The 21,607-nt window shown below is 31.2% G+C and overlaps 1 protein-coding gene and 1 long non-coding RNA gene across 3 annotated transcripts in view; one reads left to right on the top strand and one right to left on the bottom strand.

The window, feature by feature from the left end:
* LOC142333111 (uncharacterized) overlaps positions 1-21,607 on the bottom strand; it is a 105,746-nt gene that overhangs the window by 43,965 nt on the left and 40,174 nt on the right. For both annotated transcript variants that reach the window (XM_075380030.1, XM_075380028.1), the window contains 4 exons: positions 18,940-19,032; positions 13,912-13,935; positions 5,767-5,808; positions 907-942 (listed from right to left, as the gene is read on the bottom strand). In XM_075380030.1, coding sequence (XP_075236145.1) covers positions 907-942; positions 5,767-5,808; positions 13,912-13,935; positions 18,940-19,032 — 195 coding nt within the window. The remainder of the gene's footprint in view (positions 1-906; positions 943-5,766; positions 5,809-13,911; positions 13,936-18,939; positions 19,033-21,607) is intronic.
* The window catches only part of LOC142333112 (uncharacterized), a 49,448-nt gene continuing 33,788 nt past the window's right edge, over positions 5,948-21,607 (top strand). The window contains exon 1 of the long non-coding RNA XR_012758527.1: positions 5,948-6,491. This is a non-coding gene — a long non-coding RNA (uncharacterized LOC142333112). The remainder of the gene's footprint in view (positions 6,492-21,607) is intronic.

The raw sequence follows: 21,607 nt of genomic DNA, 5'->3' as shown, positions 1-21,607 counted from the left end.
TATTGATACTTTATATGGGTTTTTATTGAGGCCAATTCTTCTGCGATTTGTTTAGGGTTGTTACGTTATTAATATTTAAAATTAAATACTTTAAATTCCTCTGTCAGTAAGCTTTTAAGTAACGCTTTTTAAAATTAAAAACGCCTGTATTTGGTGCGTCTTGTTTACCTTGTAAAAATAATATATTTTCGAATTTTTTTCATTAATCTGTTCCATAAAGTTTAATCATCTTACACTTTATTTTTCATTGGGAAAGTGCACATATTTAATTTACTGTTTGTTATTTCTAAGTACTACTATATGCTTTAATGAAAAATATTAATCTTTCCTTTTTTTTAAACTTTAAAACTATATATAACAAAATAGTAGAATCACTTGCTACTGATTTATAAAAGTAATCGACTTGCAGTCTACTACGTATGAATCTGGGTTACATCAAACATTACAACGGATATCATAGATCTAAAGAAGTGTGCGCATGTGTGCTGATGATACACACACACATACACACACACACACACACACACACACAGAGAGAGAGAGAGAGAGACACTCACACATATATAATGTAATTTTTTAGTATGTATTTCAACATTATTGTTGTTATATTATTATCCAATTTAATGGGATTATATGTACATAAAACATCACACACACGCGCACACACACACACACACACACACACACACACACACACACACACACACACACACACACACACACACATACATACATACATACATACATACATACATACATACATACATACATACATACATACATACATACACACACACACACACACACACACACACACACACACACACACACACACACACACACATATATATATATATATGCTTATCCAATATGAGAACACTTCAATAAATTAGAAATTCTACTTACGTTTGTTTATTGGTATTCGTATCATCAGTTGAAATTCTGAAATTAGAAAGTTTTTTACCAGCATCCAATTTATTTATTTAATACAATGAAATTTTGTGATCAGTTTAGTAGTAAATATATAAATAATTATTAAAACTGATGTACAAACCCTAATTTTATTATATACGTAAAAAATTCATCTGTACATATAAAAATTCTACAAATGAAAACAACTCTTACAATCTGTTTAATCATGGAATGTATATATCTCTAATATATATTTGTTTAAAAATCCAATATAAAATACTTTAATTTTAGTTTCTCTAAGTAACACACAAATCAATTAGTTTATTATTCATTGAATAAATTGTGAAGTAGGATAAACAAAAAAATCATTTTTATTAATAAAAAAAGAATAAATTATTTTTTTAAATGCGTAATGATTATCATTATAAGAAATCTATTATCATATCACTACCATATGGCAATTCAACATTTATACTATGAACTTCTGAAGCATTAACTAGAACAGATTTTTGAATTTCCAGTAACTCACTGGACACAACCACAGGGATGACTGAGAATATTTGGAAATAAATTATAAAAAATTACTCTAGCTCCGTTTGTCATTTCAAAAGTTTATGTTTTTAAATAATCTTTATTGTCAACCATTATGGATAATATTCCTGAAGGACATTATGGACATTATCTCTCTCAAGGAGAAATAAAAAAGAAACCAGCAGTGATCATCCAACAGGAATTTTTGGCAACCGTCAGTAGCTACGAAGAACATATTAGAATTTATACTGACGGTTCTAAAACCGAACATGGTGTTGGATGCTCAATATATGTAAATGAAGAAGCCCACTTTTGGAAACTGCCAGATGTGGCCAGTGTCTACACGGCAGAACTCACTGCAATTCAGCAAGCTCTTCGCTACACTGAACAATATTGCGAAGAGAGAGTGCTAATATGTTCCGATTCATTAAGTGCACTCGTCGCAATTCGGAACAAGAACATTAAGGATGTCCTAATTGCAAACATCCTGTCCATTTTATACGTACTAAAACAACGAGGACAGCGATGCGTATTTGCATGGACTCCGGGGCATGCTGCTATTACAGGTAATGAAATCGCAGACGAAGCTGCCCAAAAGGCAACAGTCTGCGATGATTTGGATGCATTTCCTGTAAGAGTGGCAGATGTAAAAAACCGTCTAATAAACATAGTAATAAACAAGTGGAACGCTGAATGGAGGAGTTTAAATACAAAATTAAACTCAGTAAAAACTCCTAATAAATGGATAAGCGACTTTAAGTTGACTCGCCGTGAACAAGTAGCGGTGACCAGACTTAGAATCGGTAACACGCGATTAACAAATTTATATTTGTTAACCGGCGAAGGGAGACCAATTTGCGGTGTTTGTAATAAATCACTGACAATCAAGCATCTAATAGAAGAGTGCACCATATATGAGGACCTCAGAAAGAGGTTCCGTCTTACAAATAATATTAGTGCTGATCTGGATAATGGAAATGAAGAAAATATAGTTGCATTTTTACACGCCAGTGGACTTCTTAAAAGTCTATAAAATGGAAGTTTAAAGCTGTGATAAAAGATACTCTAAGCGGTAGTTTTATATATATATATATATATATATATATAAGGGAGTCTCGAAGCGTGGCACGCATAGTGACGGGAGGTAGCCCTCTTGCCTAGGCCATTTTAGCTCACCTGTATTCAAGAGCAGTGAGTCGGTGTGTGCCCGATGATGGCATGGGGGACCCTCAAGGGTGGATTGAGGGCGCGAGGCTATGGATGTATGCCGTGCATGCCTATAGCCTGTTTATAAGAAGGATTCAACTGTCACGGCACCTTGGCGCGACTGATATACTGCTCAACGGCAGTTCTGGTCGCCCCGAGGGTGCTTAACAAACTATAAATGAGACTTGTAGAAGAAAGAAAGAAAGATATGGTATTGATAAGCTGAAATTTTTATTTTTATGTTCTTTTCAGAACCTATCTCAAATTTCAATATTGGGGCCCTTTACACCCCGTAAGTGTTTGTGATTGTCCTTGTCTTTTATGTCTTAATGTTTATTGTGAAGTTTGTGTTTTTAAATAAAATGTAAGGGCCCTTTACACCCTTACATATGACGATCCTGATGGAGATAATAATTTATTTTAAAGAATGTGACGAGGGCTAATGACGTTAGCAGTCGATGCCTGTAAAAATTCAGATAAAAAAAAAAAAAGAAAAAGAAAAAAAAATTCCTGTATTGGACAATGGAGTACGCCGACATGGATATTTCTATACCGAGCTAAATGCCCAATAACATCAACACATTTACCCTCTCCATTCTATTAAATTCAATTATATATCTGAAATAATTTCAATGCAAGAAAATGATTGTCGTAAAATCTGTCCAATAAGTCATCACATATCATCTCTTATTGTCTTAAATCTGTATAATGTTGTCAATATTTATTGACAACATTATTTACAAAATTAAAATTATCTGGCGATAATTTGTTTACGTCATATCTGTTTACATTTTATTTGAAAGTTATCTCAATGACAAGGCCGACTGTTTTATATAAATAGCAGGAGATTTTCAACAGTTTTATATTACGTTCTACTGTGCTGCAATGATTTGTATTCTTCCTTTTGTTCTTTACGTATATCGTCGTTATCAGTTTTTTCAATCAGGTGAGTCTTAATCAGTTATAAACTTTAAATGTTAAATATATTTATTAATTACGCACCTAAATAATATGTAAATTATTTTTCCAGTTAAACAGTTCGTTTAGGAATTAAATGAAAATTTTTATATTAGTTTTAATTACGCGCTTTACAACCAGCGCGTAATACACCCTTACATATGACGATCCTGATGGAGATAATAATTTATTTTAAAGAATGTGACGAGGGCTAATGACGTTAGCAGTCGATGCCTGTAAAAATTCAGATAAAAAAAAAAAAAAAGAAAAAGAAAAAAAAATTCCTGTATTGGACAATGGAGTACGCCGACATGGATATTTCTATACCGAGCTAAATGCCCAATAACATCAACACATTTACCCTCTCCATTCTATTAAATTCAATTATATATCTGAAATAATTTCAATGCAAGAAAATGATTGTCGTAAAATCTGTCCAATAAGTCATCACATATCATCTCTTATTGTCTTAAATCTGTATAATGTTGTCAATATTTATGTCAAAGTGAAACGGAATTCAATTGAATCAAAAAAAAAAAAAATTTTCCGATATAGGAATAAGGTTACAGGGCAAATTTCTAATCTCAAAACTACTATGATATGTTGACAAAGTCTAAATATTTTGCATTGCTACCCATGAAAAATGTATCTCCTTAAACTACTAGGTTTAACCTTAGGAAGGGGCACTATCTTGCTACCACATATTTGTAGAAGCGATAAATAGTTCAAAATATAAGGTGAAATAAATAAAAATAACATTTTTACCTTATTTTAATATAAAAAGATGATCATTCGGCCAAAATTTAAAAAAAATTCTGTTACGTTTTTTTAAAACTCAAGATTATTTAAGTGACTTATTTAATTTTTAAATATTCTTATAAATGTTCACTTTTTTGTTGTTCCTGTCTAAATTTTGGAACTTTAATTTTTATTTAAGACAGGACTTTGAAATTTAAAGATCCTCTGTTTCAGTCCGATTCCCCCGGGTCTTTACACTTCACTTGGATCCTTTCGGATGCACTCGGCTGCTGACGAATCAGAGGCCCCACCAACAATATAAAAGTTATAATTAATGGTATATTTCAATCATATTCAAATAATTAATGTTATATACAAATAATATTTCAGTCACAATAAAATATTTATAATAACAAGAAATCAAGATTTAAATTATTAAAAGTGTCAGCCACAAATATTTCAACAACGTTAAACGATTTATTTATTTCATATGTAATTTTGCAAAATCGATGGTACAGTGATGCATTATGAAAATAAATGATTTGATAAATGTAGGAGTGCTAGATAGAGTACCATTTCAGATTTCAAATATATTTCTAATGATGGTACTGAAAATTTTATGCTTTGTTTAAATAAATTACAAACGAATAAATTAAATAGAATTCGTTAAATGTTGATTGGCATCCTTATACATAATTTTTTTTTTTATATAAGAATATATGTTCTTATATATGTATATCTTATGTTATAAGAATATATCATAGACTCCGTATAAATTAACTATAATTAAATGCCGATGTACTATTTTGCCGCAGTATCAAAATATGAATATCTAGTTGTAACCTTCGAACACATCTCAGTCACACGAAGCAAAAACCAGATCGTTACCTGGTAAAAAAATTATGTCGATGTAGTTTTGGTTTCTTTTTGGCAAGGGATACTCTACTATATTTTCCTTACAGAAAAAAGAAAAATCATCACTAAGTATTACGCCATTGTCTTACAAGATGAAGGGAAGCATGGAAGGTCTTGTTCCAATAGGACAATGTTCATATTACATTTCTGCTTTAACTTGGAAGCTCTGTAAGAGCTCAAGTAGTATGTGCTACCCGCCGACCATTCGACGTAGAGATAGTTCCATCAATTTATCATCTGTTTGGTCGACCTAAGAAATTGTGAAAAGTGAAGAAATTCAATTCTAATAAGAAGCTATTAAAATGTAAAAGGGTAGGTCGAATTTGTCACTTCTGAGAAAAAAAATGCTTCACATCCTGAGAATTGGAGTGTATGAATCGCAGTAGTGGGAGATCGCACAGAAATTGGTAAGCAAATTACTTGAGTAAATTCATAATTGAAATTCTTGTTCGTCTTTCTAACTCTTCGTTCATCATGATATTAAAATATATAATATAACTTACTCACGTTTTAGTAATATCGATTCCTGATACTATCGAATCTGCCTTACTGAAAAAAAAGTACATATTCATTTCAATATAATTTCAAAGTCATCTATAAATAATTTTAAATACATAATACAATAATCGGTAGATATTTTATGAAATATTAACTAATATTTTTTTTAAATGATGGCGTGATACAAGTTTTGTATCCGATGCTTTTCTGTAGAACATAAAATATATATTTTAAAAAAAGGATAAAATAAAAAAGTAGTATATTATTGAAAGTAGTGTAAAATGGGGAAACCGGGACAACCTTGACCTTTGACTCGCCTCCTCTGACGTCACAAAAAAATTCCTTCCAAAAAATTCCATTCCCACCCGACGTCACAAAAAAACTCTCCAAATAAAAAATTCCCTCACCCTCTGACGTCACAAAAAAAGTTCCCTCCAAAAAAATCCCTCCCCCTTTGACACAATTTTTTTTTTTAAAATCCCTCGTGTCATGTTGTACACTTGCTTGCTGACTGAATAAAATTGTTTACAAAATTAAAATTATCTGGCGATAATTTGTTTACGTCATATCTGTTTACATTTTATTTGAAAGTTATCTCAATGACAAGGCCGACTGTTTTATATAAATAGCAGGAGATTTTCAACAGTTTTATATTACGTTCTACTGTGCTGCAATGATTTGTATTCTTCCTTTTGTTCTTTACGTATATCGTCGTTATCAGTTTTTTCAATCAGGTGAGTCTTAATCAGTTATAAACTTTAAATGTTAAATATATTTATTAATTACGCACCTAAATAATATGTAAATTATTTTTCCAGTTAAACAGTTCGTTTAGGAATTAAATGAAAATTTTTATATTAGTTTTAATTACGCGCTGGTTGTAATTTTATATTCCAGTTTTTATTACGCATTTTTAATATGTATAATATTTTTCCAGCTAATTTTATTTTAATTAATATGATCTCTAGAATAAAATAACGGTATTTATTTTACTGTTATTTTAAGCGTATAATAGTTAATATGCTTATTTAATTATACGAATGAAACATTTTGTATATTAGTAGTTATACTTCTATTAACACATTCACCGCCAAACACGTCGTTAGACGTTTTAGGACACTGCTTCATAAAAACGATTTTGCTTACTACTGTTGGCAGTCAACATACGTGAAGGTTTGGCCATCAATACATAAAGTTTGAACTTACCGATTTCTGCGGTTTTTTTAAAAAAAATTTTAAAAAAATTCCAATTATTATTGAATATGAAAATTTACGTAACAGGTAATATGAATGGAATTTTTATTTTGTTTATTACTTGTAGAATATATTTTTCTGATATCGAAAGTATTCAATAAAAGATTATATTGAATTATGCATTGAAAAAGAATTTATTATTTTTACCCTTATTACAACCTTTAGTATATAAGTGAAAGATATTATGAAAAAAATCAGTTGATAATTAAACGATGAATGTTAAACAAGTAATAGCAAGAGAGCTTCAAAAGCAGGCTCGTAGAAACTATTCGATAAGAACTGTGTAATGGAAAGGTATAGATTTTTTGTTTCAAACTAACCTAGTAGAGATGACACAATATTCCAGGTTTAATAGAGGTTATAAATATATTCTTACAATTATAAATTGTTTTTCGAAATTTGCAGGTAATTCTACAGGTATTCCGTATATTCCAGGAGCCTTTCTGCCATTTAAATCTTTTAATGCTCTCTTAAATTCAGATCTCAGTATTGTTTCTCCCATTTCATCCTCGTCAACTTCCTCTTCTTCCTCTATAACACCATTTTCTAAATCATTTCCTCCGTATAACTCTTCAATATATTCCACCTATCTATCGACTTTACCTTTCGTATTATATATTGGTGTACCATCTTTGTTTAACACATTATAAGATTTTAATTTATGTACCCCAAAATTTTCCTTAACTTTCCTTATATTTTCTAAGTTCATCCATCAGCTGCAATATATCGTCTGAAACCCAAGGTTTTATACCAGTTCTCTTTATTCCACCTAAGTTTGCTTCTGCTGATTTAATAATTTCCTTTTTAACATTCTCCCATTCTTCTTCTACATTTGCTACCTTATCTTTTTTACTCAGACCTCTTGCGATGTCCTCCTCAAAAATCTTCGTTACCTCCTGTTCCTCAAGCTTCTCTAAATTCCACCGATTCATCTGACATCTTTTCTTCAGGTTTTTAAACCCCAATCTACATTTCATTATCACCAAATTATGGTCGCTATCAATGTCTGCTCCAGGGTAAGTTTTGCAGTCAACGAGTTGATTTCTAAATCTTTGCTTAACCATGATATAATCTATCTGATACCTTGCAGTATCGCCTGGCTTTTTCCAAGTGTATATTCTTCAATTATGATTTTAAATTGGGTGTTGGCAATTACTAAATTATACTTCGTGCAAAACTCTATAAGTCGGTCCCCTCTTTCATTCCTTTTACCCAGCCCGTATTCACCCTCTATATTTCTTTCCTTGCCTTTTCCAATGCTTGCATCCCAATCTCCAACTATTATAACATTTTTATCTCCTTTTACGTGTTTAATTGCTTCATCAATCTCTTCAAATCACCATATACACACTCTACCTCATAATCATCATGGGCGCTTGTAGGCATATAGACGTTAACAATCGTTGTCGGTTTAGGTTTTGATTTTCTCCTTATTACAATGATTCTATCGCTATGCGTCCTGAAATACTCCACTCTCCTCCCTATCTTCTTGTTCATCATGAAACCTACTCCTGCCTGCCCATTATTTGAAGCTGAGTTAATTATTCTAAAATCACCTGACCAAAAGTCGCTTTCCTTTTCCCACCGAACCTCACTAATTCCTACTATATCCACATTTACCCTATCCATTTCCTTTTTTAAATTTTCTACCCTACGACCTTTTTTAAGCTTCTAACATTCCACGCTCCGACTCGTAGAATGTTATTTTTTACTTTTCTGGTGACCCCTTCCTTAGTAGTCCCCACCCGGAGATCCGAACGAGGGACTATTTTACCTCTGGAATATTTTACCAAGGAAGGCGCCTCCATTATTGCTATGTGAAAATGCAGAGAGCCACATTTTCTTGGAAAAAAAACAGCTGTAGTTTTCCATTGCTTTCAGCTGCGCAGTACTCAGAGGACTGAGTGATGTTGATATGGCCGTTTAAGTCATTGTGACTCACGCCCCTAACAACTACTGAAAGAGCTGCTGCCCTCTTTCAGGAATCATTCCTTAGTCTGGCTCTTAACAGATACCTCTCCGATATTGTTGCACCTTCGGTCCAGCTACTCTGTATCCCTGAGCACTCAAGCCCCCTCACCAACGGCAAGGTCTCATGACAGAGAGGAGGTATCAGATAAAAGGCGTTTATCACTTCTTAAACTCGTCGATAGAGATGAACCTATTTCTATGGCTTTTCGGAAGTGTAATCTGTACAAATATCCCTCTTCACCTAACAGTAAAGATTTTTGGACTGTGTAAAACAACCACGCAAGCCGAAAACCTCGTTATGTAATCGTCGGATTTCAAACCTCGTGAAGAGGAGATGCGACTAAAAACGCTTCTTATTTCGATTCAATTTCAATTAACAACATTTGTTTATATTTGAATTCTATTTACTAACCATACGAAAACATTCAAGGAGATGCACTCATAACGTATGAAATTTTATCAATCTTAAGTTGATTAATGAAGTTTTTATCAATCTTACTGTAACAATAAATCCGACGGAATGTTAATTGTTCCGAATAGATACGTTTCAATCCCATTGATATTTATTGACTCATTATAGTCAAGACTCCCGTTCAGTGCTGTTTAAGCACTGAACGGGAGGTTCTCCGCTAAAACAATTCATCATCGATCATTTCGGTCGATACGTTCCTGCAAAAGTGTATGAAGATCTGCCCTAATACATTCAACAAGATCCAGAAATTAAGATCCTTCAACCGTTTCCTGAAGATGAAAAAGATTGGAGTCAAAAATAAAAATTTAGTTATTGATTATTGCTTGTATTTAAAAACATAACGCCTAACTGTTTGTATACTTTATTTATATTTTAGTATAAGAAAATAAGTCGATTTTTATGAAAAACACTTTTTTATTTCTAGATTTAACCACCTCTTCCTTTAAACAATAAGAATTTTTAGTGTATATAAATTATACATTCTAGTTGAGACGTTCATTCTTCGAACGATTATTCATTCTAATTTCTAATTAGATATTATTTATTTTAACCAGGGAGACTTACAAACTGCAGTATTTTATACACTTTAGTCACTCGAAGACCATTTCTAATCGCCTGTTTCAAAACAGTAAAACGACAAACATATTTTGATTTGTTTCTTAATGAAGTTATGAAATTAGGATATTTTGAAAACAGGGGGATCTCGTTCGCAGGCAAAAATGGTAAATCGTAGTCTAATTCATGCAGATGAACAGGATATTCGACATCGACTTAGAGTATGAACCCGATCACTCCATCATCTTTTACTGACATTAGATTGTCTAATATAGAATTTTGTATTTTGTCGTCTACCCATTGAATATTTTTGTAAGGTAAACATTGACTTAAGGCCCACCCATAGCGGCTGTTGGCGTCAAGGTACATCAAGTACCTACATGGATGGTTAGGATCATAAGTATCAGCAGTATAAGCATTGTTAGCTTTCGAATGTTTTTTAACGCAAATTGAAATACCGCCGCGAATACCTTTTTCTGGAAACAAATAAATATCATAATCCGTAATCAACTCTAGTTGGATCCCCGTTTTGTATAGCATCGCGTCAAAAGAGAATCCTGGAAGGGTGAATAATGTGCATAATCTAGTCTATAATCCCTCAAACAAAGAGATCTGAAACGTCAACACAAAAACGTCAGACAGTAGTAACACATCACATTAAAGATATAAATCGCTATATTCACCGAAATTATGTGTTTTGAAATGAGCCCATAGTAATTTTGCATGATCGTAGTCTTCATCGGTTACATCCATTCCTGTGAGGCTACTACAAAATGTTTCTTTTAGAGGCAGAAAAGTCTCATGTAACGTTTTCCATGAGGTAGTGTACTCGTATGGATATACGCCTTTTCGAGTCACTAAAGGTAACTCTAAATTGTTAAAAAACTTTCTGGTATGATAGAATTTATCGGTTAGCAAAGTTTTCACTAGATAATTTAAACTGGAAGCCATGAGTCGGAATGTTTCTATAAACCGTATTGAAATCCGGTCGCTAATTCTCTTTGAAAATGAAATATACTTTTCAATCGAGTGTGGAATCACAGTGATTCTTTTCTCATCATAACATAATTCTCTCAGGATAAAATGAGAATCGTAGTTAGAACTATTATCGATAAATACGGGGATAAACTTCCTATTTGTCCTTTGCAAGTTACTCTTGGAACATAGTGCTGTACGATAACGACAAGTTATATGTCAATGGTCTCTAACTGGTCGTACGTGAGAAGTGAATCTAACATCGCACATCTGACACCTTACAGCCGATTCAAAAGCGAGTCTATCTTGATTAATAAACTCCATACCTTGTTCTTTTTGAGAACTTCATCAACCCGAACATAACATCCCGTTACATCGTAGAGAAGGTACATGAAGGAATGGGCAGCTTCCTTTCCTCTATAAAGCATAGAAGCTGAAGGAATCACATTTCGAACGGGCTCTGGTGTAAAAGTATTAAAAAAGAAATATACGCAAGAGCTCATGGGAATGTGTCGCTCTGTGGAAACCGTGTACGAATTTTTAGGGTTGGTACAGAAAAAAAGGATACAGGTTTATTTGGTACAGGTTTAAGGATACATTCGAAATCTGCATAACATACTACAGGAAGTGGTAACATGATGAAAACTTTTAAATTTGAGCACAGGTGGAGATCCGTCTTGTTTAGAAACAGGAAGAACAACTTGCAGGGGGATTACTGCTGCATCTTTCCAGATGATCATTCATCTTTTTAACGCAGTCTTTGTCATTTTTTGTAAAAAGTAAAACATATTTTACAAATTCTTATCGCGTTTTTATTTTAAGTTAACTGAGAACAAATCAGCCTTTCAAATTCGGATTAACGACCCTTTAACTTATGAATATATAAAAAGTATGAGGAAAATTGTGCTGCAATCCTCCATTATGGTTATACAATTTTTAACGAAAAATTTTATAATAATGTATAGAAAAATATTAGAAACATTTTGGAAAATAATTTATTTAGGAAACATTTTTAAAATTATTATAAGAGTATTACAACATTTATCGATTCAAGAAAATTGTGATAATATGCGTAATCATAAAGATGATTCGGTGGATAAATTATTGGCTATTTTATTCATATTATCAAATTAAATTGAACCTTGGAGACGGCTGCTTATGCAACTCATGAAAACGACCCTTAGAATCCTCAATTGTATAGGGGTTTCATTAACTAAAATATATTTGGGTACAGAATATTTAGTAAACTAAAATGGAACGTTTCAATATTATTTTTAAAAAGAGAAATAAGAATATTAATCAATAAAGAAAAAGAAATTTGAAATTAATAAAAGTGGTAATAAGGACTTCACTATGTACTACTTCATAATAAGAACTACTTCCAGTTGTTGCCACGGTGATCGACGAAGATCTTTACGTGACAGTGACAGAAATCGAAAATGTAACCGGAATAAAAAAAATATACGGTTACATTTTAAAGGAACATTTGAAAAAAAAGGACGCAGGGCGATGAGCTAGCTCCATACCATCGGAAGGAGCATCAAAAAGCGACGAAATTACTTTCTCTTGTTGAAAGAAAAGGCGAGCAATTCTTGAATCGAATAACCACTACTCATGAAAAATGGAAATGATTTTGAACTTGAACTAAAGTTACAAAGCAGTGTTTGACAGAGTAAATATTCTTCGAGACTCAAGTCATCGCACGCAGTTAAATTTGAAGCAAATGAAGATTTTTTATTACAATAAGCAGGGTATTATAGCTAGCGAGAGAATCAAATGGTATTAATATGACAGCTACTTACTACAGAAACCTTATTCAGAAGATTTTACTACCGAAAGTTTGAAAACTACATCCAAAAAAATATCGAGTGGTGTGTCACCATTTCATGACCATGCGTCGCCAGACTTTGCAGATTCTGCTTTTCATATCTTATTCGATTTCGTTTGGAGAACCCTTCGCCATTCACCGTAAAGTCCTGATTTGCGCCCTCGGCGTTTTGATCTCTTTCCTAAGCTGAATGAACGCTGCTAGATGTACGCTTTAGAGTTTGAAAAGTTATCAGATACTGCCATCCAGGAAATTCGTTAACTCAACGAATATTCGTCTACTGAGAGAAACACAAAAGATGCTAAACCGTTGACTAGCATGCATTTACACGTGGGGGGTTATATCGAAGACCTGGAAATTTTATTTCCATTTAAAATGTTCCTCAAAATGTTCTATGTTAAAGTTGCTTTTACAATCTTCTTTTATACTAGATTTTGTAAATTTTGGAGTAATATGTACCACCTTACTCAAAAAATAATCGATTACAATTTTTAAGAAAAAATGTTGTTTGCAGAATATATTTTCTCTGAGACAAAAATATTTGTACTCGAATAAACAGTTTATTTTTTCTTATTATTTACGGATTAAGATTTGTAAAGTTCTTAAAAAATATCTGTTTCTGTAATATATAAGTACAAACATATGCAGTGCTTTTTCTCTATTTATTCTACTGAAATGCAGGCCACATTGAAAAAAGCAATGAGAAATAAATAACTGGCTGAGTATTCAATTGTGTTAAAGTCGATCGTATCAGATTGTACTACAACATTTCATATTCAAATAAATTTTGTTAAAATACTTAAATATTTGTAAGTTTATATTCTAAATAAAAATTTTCTGATTAAATAATATATATATATAATATACATCAGTGTAATTAAGTTAAACAAAGGCTCTATTGTGAAGTTGCAGCTGGAGATGTGAACATAAGTCTATTGTACATTTGTGCTAATTTTAGGGTTATATTGGTGTAGAAAAAGAAAAAAATATATGAAAATAAAGAGGTTTTAGATGAACTATGTAGAAAAGAAGACATTTTCTAAACCATAATTCCAGTAAATAGAATCTATTAATTAAATATTACTTTTTGATTACTTACGTGTATATTATTCCTCTTTTGATTCTGAAATAAAAAAAAATTAGCTTTAATTTAGTATAATATTATTGGAATTCGCAATCTTGTTTTCTTATTAACTAATATTTTCTTTCTGTTTTTGTTCCGTACATTGATAACTCGGTATTAAATATAGGTTGCAAAAAAACATAAATGATTATTTTAAGAGACGTATAAGAATCCTCTGTCGATGATTATTCTAAGCGAAAAGATGTTCGTATCAGTAATGTGACAAAAATATTATTTTATTGATTGCCTTATTTATTTTAAACATTACGAAGGACTTATGATTTCAAATTACTAAATTAGAGTTTTTCGATAGCTGCATGCGTATCGATAAAATTACCTAACTTGTTTTATTGTATATTTATGGGATTATTACCTGATGGATCACGTCAGTGTTGCATCAATTGTATAAATTATGAGGCTCGGCTGATAAATTTTGTACACTAGCGTGCTGCATGGAGACAAAAGTTACTATCGATTAGAGTGTGACAGCACACGATACCTAAAATTCACCTTTATAAAACTTCGATAATGCGTTGAAATCCGTTTAAATGCAGTTAAAATGTAGTCGAGTACGGCCAATATGTCAACACGGTTAAAACAACGCGCAGTTATAGGATTTTTAACAGCAGAAAATGTGAACCCTACGAATATTTTTCATAGTTTAAAAGCGGTACACGGTTGTGAAACTATTGGCTGGAGTACTGTGAATAGGTGGGCGTTACCTCGCAGCGGACGACCAGTTTCTGTGACTGACGAGAAACGACGAAAGGAGGTAAATGGTTTGCTTCAAAGTGACCGGCGAATCACTCAGCCAGCATATCTAAAGAACGAGGTCATATTATTGAACAATTGGGTTACCGTAAAATCTGCGCACGATGGGTACCGCGCAAACTCTCTTATGGCTCTCCATAAGCAGAATTTTGCGTCTATATTGCATCTGCTGTAATTGCCGGATTTGGCTCCGTGCGACTTCCACTTCTTACATCATCTAAAGAAAAATTTCAAAGGTAATCATTGCATCACCGACGATGAGATGAAAGAAGCTGTGTCCACTTCGATCCTAGAAAGACCGCCAGACGTTTTCTGTGAAGGAATGCAAAAACTTGTCAGACGAAGAAAAAAGTGTATCATTGCAAACTGAGATTATATTGTAAAATAATACTGCATTTTGTAAGTACGGTATTTTACTTTTATTCATTTTTTATTTCATTCAATATATCTTCTGGTTCCAATAATTTTACCTTCATGCTAAAAGGGCTTTTTACACCACATTTTTTGTTTTACTGTCTAATTGAGCTTGTTTTTAGCTATATTTTTAAGGAGGTAACAAGTCCTAATCTTGTTATCTCTGATATAAATCAGGATTTGCCCTTTCTTAAGTTATGCATGTTTTTTTTTATTTTTGTGAAAAAATAGGCCAATCTTGATATTAGCCGTTATTTTGTATAAATAAAATAATTTTTTGAAAAAGGAAAAATTCAGAGATAGGCTGTTATATACATCTTTAAAAGGCAAAATTTTAGTTTAGTTTTATATATTTAATTTGTAAAAGGATAAATTTTAATTAACTTATTTTGTAGCTACGGTATTTTACTTTTATTCATTTTTATTTCATTCCAATATATCTTATGGTTCCAATGCTAAGCATGCACGTGCAAAATTTATCAGCCGAGCCTGGTATTACTTAATTCTTTTTATCTTTTGTTACTTTAATATAAAATAAGCCGAATTTAATATTGAAATCCCCAGAACTAAGACTTAAATTGTACAATTTGGGAACGATAACTTCTTATTCTGTCTTCGACCTCTTATTTACTGTATGTGGTATCACAGACGAAAAAGGACAATGATAAGTGAGACACCTCTTTTACGTAAAAGTAGACAGGACCCGACACACAAATTATGTTATTTTTCTCAATTCTTTTGTTCGTTACGTCTTGAAGATTTAAACAGTGTACTGTATACAATTCAATGAAATATCGTGGTATTCCAAAGACAAAACACGAGTGATATATTTACTTTTAGCCGTAGCCGTATTTACTTATTATGATGTAAAAGAAATTTATTAATTCTAATTCTAATTCTGTTTTAAAAGCTATTATGTCGAAGGCAATTGGTAAGAATTTTTCTCTTTTCTATCCATTGCATCCATTAACTTTTCTATAAACAATATTAATAAAATAATTATTGTTAATTTTCATTTACCGAAGCAATATTTTTCTGCCATTCATATATTTCCATACAGATGAAAAATTTTAACCGATTACAAACTATATTTTTAAATAATATCATGTTTAATTAATACGTACATAATATTACTGTAAGCACAAACTTTAATCACGTCAAGAATATTCTAGCTTCGGCTGAAATAATTTGGATTATGCTTTTAAATATGCAACCTAGATGATAATTAATATGTAAATTCTGAAGAAGCTCACTCAGCTATTGGCTTTTGTTATTTCGATCGCTATTAGTTTTGTCTTTGTTTACGCCAATGCGTAAAGCAGTTTTAATTCAACTTGATATCTAACTTATTTTCCACTAAAATTTAATAGTATTTTGGTGTAATGAATATTTCAATCATAAATAAGAAATTTTTCATACACTGAAATTTATGCATTCCATTCAACATACATATTATATGTGCTCAGCTGATGTTTTCATTTATGCCTGATTATTTCTTTAAGATATTTATTATTTCATGTGTTTATATCTTAAATGGTAATAAGAAAAACTTTTAATTAAAACAAAAGAAAATCATCTTTTGGATTGTTGTATTGTTTTCTTTTAACATATTTAAAACCATGTTCTTTCATTACAGTTCACTATTATGCATTCGACACTATACGATGTAAAAACTCTCTTGTTATGTTCTCTCTAAAATTTGTTAAGTTTTCTTGTTAAAAAATTATATGTTTCAATTAATTCTCAAGTATCTTATGTTATGTTTTAATACTTATGAATCTTTATTGTGTGAACTCTGCTAATATTCTGTCATGTTATAATCCGTATGAATCTTTGTAATATTTTTTCTTATGTTATAATACGTGAATCTAAGTTGTATGTCAAAAATTCATTAAATATTATGTTTGTGATTTTTCTTCTTTATAATTGTATGCTTCATTAAAATCAAAGGAATTCATGTCGACGTATATAAAATTCACGATTGTGAGATTACATTCTGTGCAAGTTAACAGCAAAATATTGTTTTTCATCCTACATTAATTGTCTGTTAAACTTTCTATTACTGTAGTCCAGATTACATTCTGAGTAAGTGAATATTAAGATATTAATGTTTTTCATTGAACAATAATTCGTCTGTTAAATAATAAGGTAATCGTCGATGGAGGTTATTTATACTTTGTATCGTTGTTATATACTTTGTAAGTTATTATATATTTTGTGTATGTTATTATTCTTATATACTTTGTGTATCTCGAGGAAATATTTAAGGTAACAAATTTACCTATACTGTAATTGTATAAATAGAACTGTTTTATATAAATCTGATATGCATTTTGCAGTTTTTATAAATATGGTTATGTAATTCTCATTTTATTCTGTAAAAAATTAGTCCAATATTCTTTTGGCAAATACGAGCTATGTATAATTTTATTTTATGTAACTTGCCCCAACAGTCTCTTAATTCATTGTTCGCATTGTCGTTTATCGATAAAGTGTTAATAAAAATAGATCTGAAGTGCAAGTGAAAACGAATTCGTGCAAAATATTAAACTTGTGACCCAGTTTGATTGCAAATTTTTAAAAAAAATTGTATATACATATAATTTAATGTATGTACGTGGCGTGCTAAAAAAAATCAGATTCTTTTGTAATAGGCGCGGCTATTTTTGCATTTGATATATTCCAACTGTTATTCAATTCATTTATATATAACTTAATTGGTTCTATTGGTGTTTATGTACAGAAAACAAGAATTTGTTTTGTATTCGGTGTTCGTGAAAATTAATAAGATATTACTGAAATCCATTACGAATCCCGTGCGAGATTTCCTAATCCTCTACGATCGACCAGTCATCTACAAAAGCTGAAATAAAATTTGAAAATATTGGCATAAAACTAGCTACAAGATTATTTATCATCTCGTTTGTAGCAAGATGACCCCCATCTTGCTCATTGGGTTCTTAGTAAACGTTTATCTCCAACATTTCCTGAACGGACAGGGCGCTAAGGAACATCGCGTTAATGTTATTTGTTGTTAACCACTTGGGTTTCTTAAAATGAAATTGACCGGAACCATCTCAAACAGTAGATTTTATAAAAATTGACAAAACTTTATATTAGAAAATGCTTAACTCGGCGGTTAAATGTTGCCACGAATTAATAAAAGCAGAATTACAACGCAATGAGTAAAACACTATTATTAATTATCACGGAGTTCGTTAGAACTTCGTCGGTAAGAGGCGACAACGGCAACGAACTACGTTAGAGTTCTAAACGTGACCTAATCTAGTAGTGAAATGAAAACGGGGAGAAAAATAAGCGGGAAAACATTATATTACTTATAAAAAATATAAACTATTTTTTTCTATGATGAACCGCGGGACTCGAATGTCATTTTATTCATTTTTTTAATCTACATACGAATCGCACCGTAGATAGCAGTACTTCATAGTACAAGGAAGCGTACAAAAACTTGTTAATGTACTGGAAATGATAAAATTTAAAAGAAAATATATTACATGTAAATTATTTTAAATGTAAATTAATAACCGATATGATAATAAAATGTAGTTTCTTTTTTGATATCACTATCGTTTTGTTAAAAAGTTTTATTTGTATTACAGAAATTTTTGTTTTTTGAGGCGAAGAAATGATATTTGCGGCATTCTTACAGTACGGTTTTCAATTTCATTGTAATTGTTTTGGATATAAGTTATCTGTATTTGTTTAAATTTTATATATTTTTTTTCTAGTGGAGGGGAGACTCACTTTTAGCCCACCCGTATATTTATGATATTTATTACAATAATAATTTCTTACATAATTGTATCCGGGATTGCGTCAAGAAGTTTTACAAGAGTAGGTAAAAATTGTTTTCTTTTTTTACCTTCATCAAAAAACTTTATTTTCATTCTAAAAAAAAATGAAAACAAAAAAATCGTTAAAAACAAATAATGTTCAATTTGTTTTTCATTAGAAATTAAAATTATAAAAAAAGTTCTTTCTAATCGATACAAATACTGCAAAAGCAAATTTGCTGTTATTTTATAAAATTCTAGGGATATTTTTTCTTAAATTTCGTAATATAATAAATCAAAATCATAAGAAATATATTTTTTTAAATATTAATAAGACAAATTAAATATTTGATTATGCATTTGTACTCTTGTTATTAATAATAATTAAAATTTGATGAAAAATTTAATTAAAATTGAAAGAATGATTTTTAACTGATGATAGAAATTTTGAGATTTTACCAAAATTTGAGTCATCACTGGTAGTCATCAATTGTAGCAGTTTTAGGTAAGTTAAGCTTTATAATCCACTTTTTATTCTAGTTTTTAAATTGATATGCACTTCCTCTTTCATCTTCTTTCCAGCAACCAAGCAGTTCAATTTTCTACTTCCAGAAGGCAAAAGAGTATAAATATTTCTTTTAATTTCTGTTTTCTATTTTTTTTTAATATTATAAATTATAACAAGTATTGTGTAAACTCAATAGAAATTAAAACGTAATTAATGGAATTTAAAATAAATTAACTCATAAAGTCCATCCATGATGGGAAAAATTTATTACAAAAAAAAAAAAACTATGTAGAGTTACAGCTGTGCGGTTTGTGGAAAAAAGAAAAAATTATCAAGGTTTTTTATCATGTCAAAGTGAATAAATATGCTCCTTTTGTCGCTCAACGCCCAACCGATAAACAATTTCACGCAATGACTTGGTAAACATTTCTTCGGTAACCCTAGCAACAGCTTCAGTTATTCTCCGTCTTAATGTGTCCAGATCAGGTGTAGGTACTGCATAGACTCTGTCCTTAACATAACCCCAGAGGGGTTATGTGTTGTGGCTATGCAGGAAAATGTTAGTGGTTATGGATTGCTCGATGAAAAAGAAGGTACTAATGATTCTGTTTTGCATCAAACCGCACCACACATTCAGTGTACGAGAATCTATATTTTTTCCGTGGTATGGTAAGTATGGAATTTTCTGAACCCGTATTCTCTTACATTATGCCTGTTTACTTTCCCTGAGGTGTGGAAACCACCTAACGATACTCTATCACGTGATGGTCGTCCCTATTCCCTTCTAAAATTTTGCTGCAAAGTTATCAGTGATTTCGACTCGTGATATACATTGCGTTTTCTCCTGGATTGACGCCATTTTATAAAAAATTGATCACAGTACCATCTACCCTTCCACTACCTGAAACAAAACAATATAAAAAAAAAATCGATAATTTTTACTTTCTTTTGCCGCAACCCGCACAGCTATAATTGCAACACATTTTTGTAATCATGGAAAAACTTTAAGGACATTATATACATATATAGATGTAAATATCATATTCTTAACTTATATCTAGATATAAGCGTTAATAAATGGAATGTGTTCCTAGTAATCATTTGTTTCTAAGAATTATTATTGTACTAGAACCTTGGTCTTTATGTAATATTTCTTGGTAGAACTCACCAAGATAACATTTATGTTTAATTAATATGCAGTATCAGGTTACGCTAAATGTTTTAACTAAAGGAATATTAGATAGTAATATTTAATAATTATGATTAAATTGTAAATAAAATAAAATCGTTATTATTTTATTATACACACACAATAAATAATCGTTATTTATTGTGCGTGTGTGTGTGTAATATATATATATATTTAATTTGTAAAAGGATAAATATGATTTGATAACGTGCTTTAATAAGGGAATTTTTGTGAATTATTTCACACCAGACTGGGATGGATTGTATGAATCAAGTCTACACAACAGTATGACCAACCGTCGAAATTTTGCTCATTATGAGGTTTGGCCCAGCGACTGATGTATCTTGGGCCTGTCAAGGAATTGTCCTAAAGTGACTGCACTGCTCTTGGGAGCAGTAATTAAGATATCAATCTATCACCGATAATTGTGTTAGAATAGCATGATGGTACATATTGGTCAAATATTTCATTCGGTCTTACCAGACTATCCACCCTCCAGCATATTTTATATTTTAACATAGTAGAGATTTTAAGTTTACCAAAATAAAATTTAAACTAACTAATATTATAATGAGTTAAGTCCCCAGAAACAGAATCCAGGTTGTCAATAGGGACTCAGAGAATATGTAGCGAGAGAAATGCAAGTTAAATGATAATCCATAACCACGGACTCGGCTATCTGAACCTCAGTGGACAGTGAGTAGTTTTGGTGAAACTGGACTAAAACGAGAATTGTAGTCTCATTACATAATATCGACAGCTTTTCAGAATAATGAAATGTTAATAGATGCACTAAAAACGTATAAAACTGCTTCTGTATTTGCATTTGACCTGTATTCCTTGCACACAATGTTGTCCTGTAACACACAATGTCATTGACTTATGACTTTTTCTGTATAAATTACTGACTTTACAGCTTTAAACCTGTTTGTTTTTTTTTAAAGAAATTAATGAGATGAGTAAAAAAATATCCTTTTCGGCACGCCGGAAGGC

The sequence above is a fragment of the Lycorma delicatula genome, chromosome 12, assembly GCF_047948215.1.
Source record: "Lycorma delicatula isolate Av1 chromosome 12, ASM4794821v1, whole genome shotgun sequence".
Classification (NCBI taxonomy): domain Eukaryota; kingdom Metazoa; phylum Arthropoda; class Insecta; order Hemiptera; family Fulgoridae; genus Lycorma; species Lycorma delicatula.
Note: the sequence above shows the minus strand (reverse complement) of the source record. Positions and strands in the feature narration are given on the sequence as shown.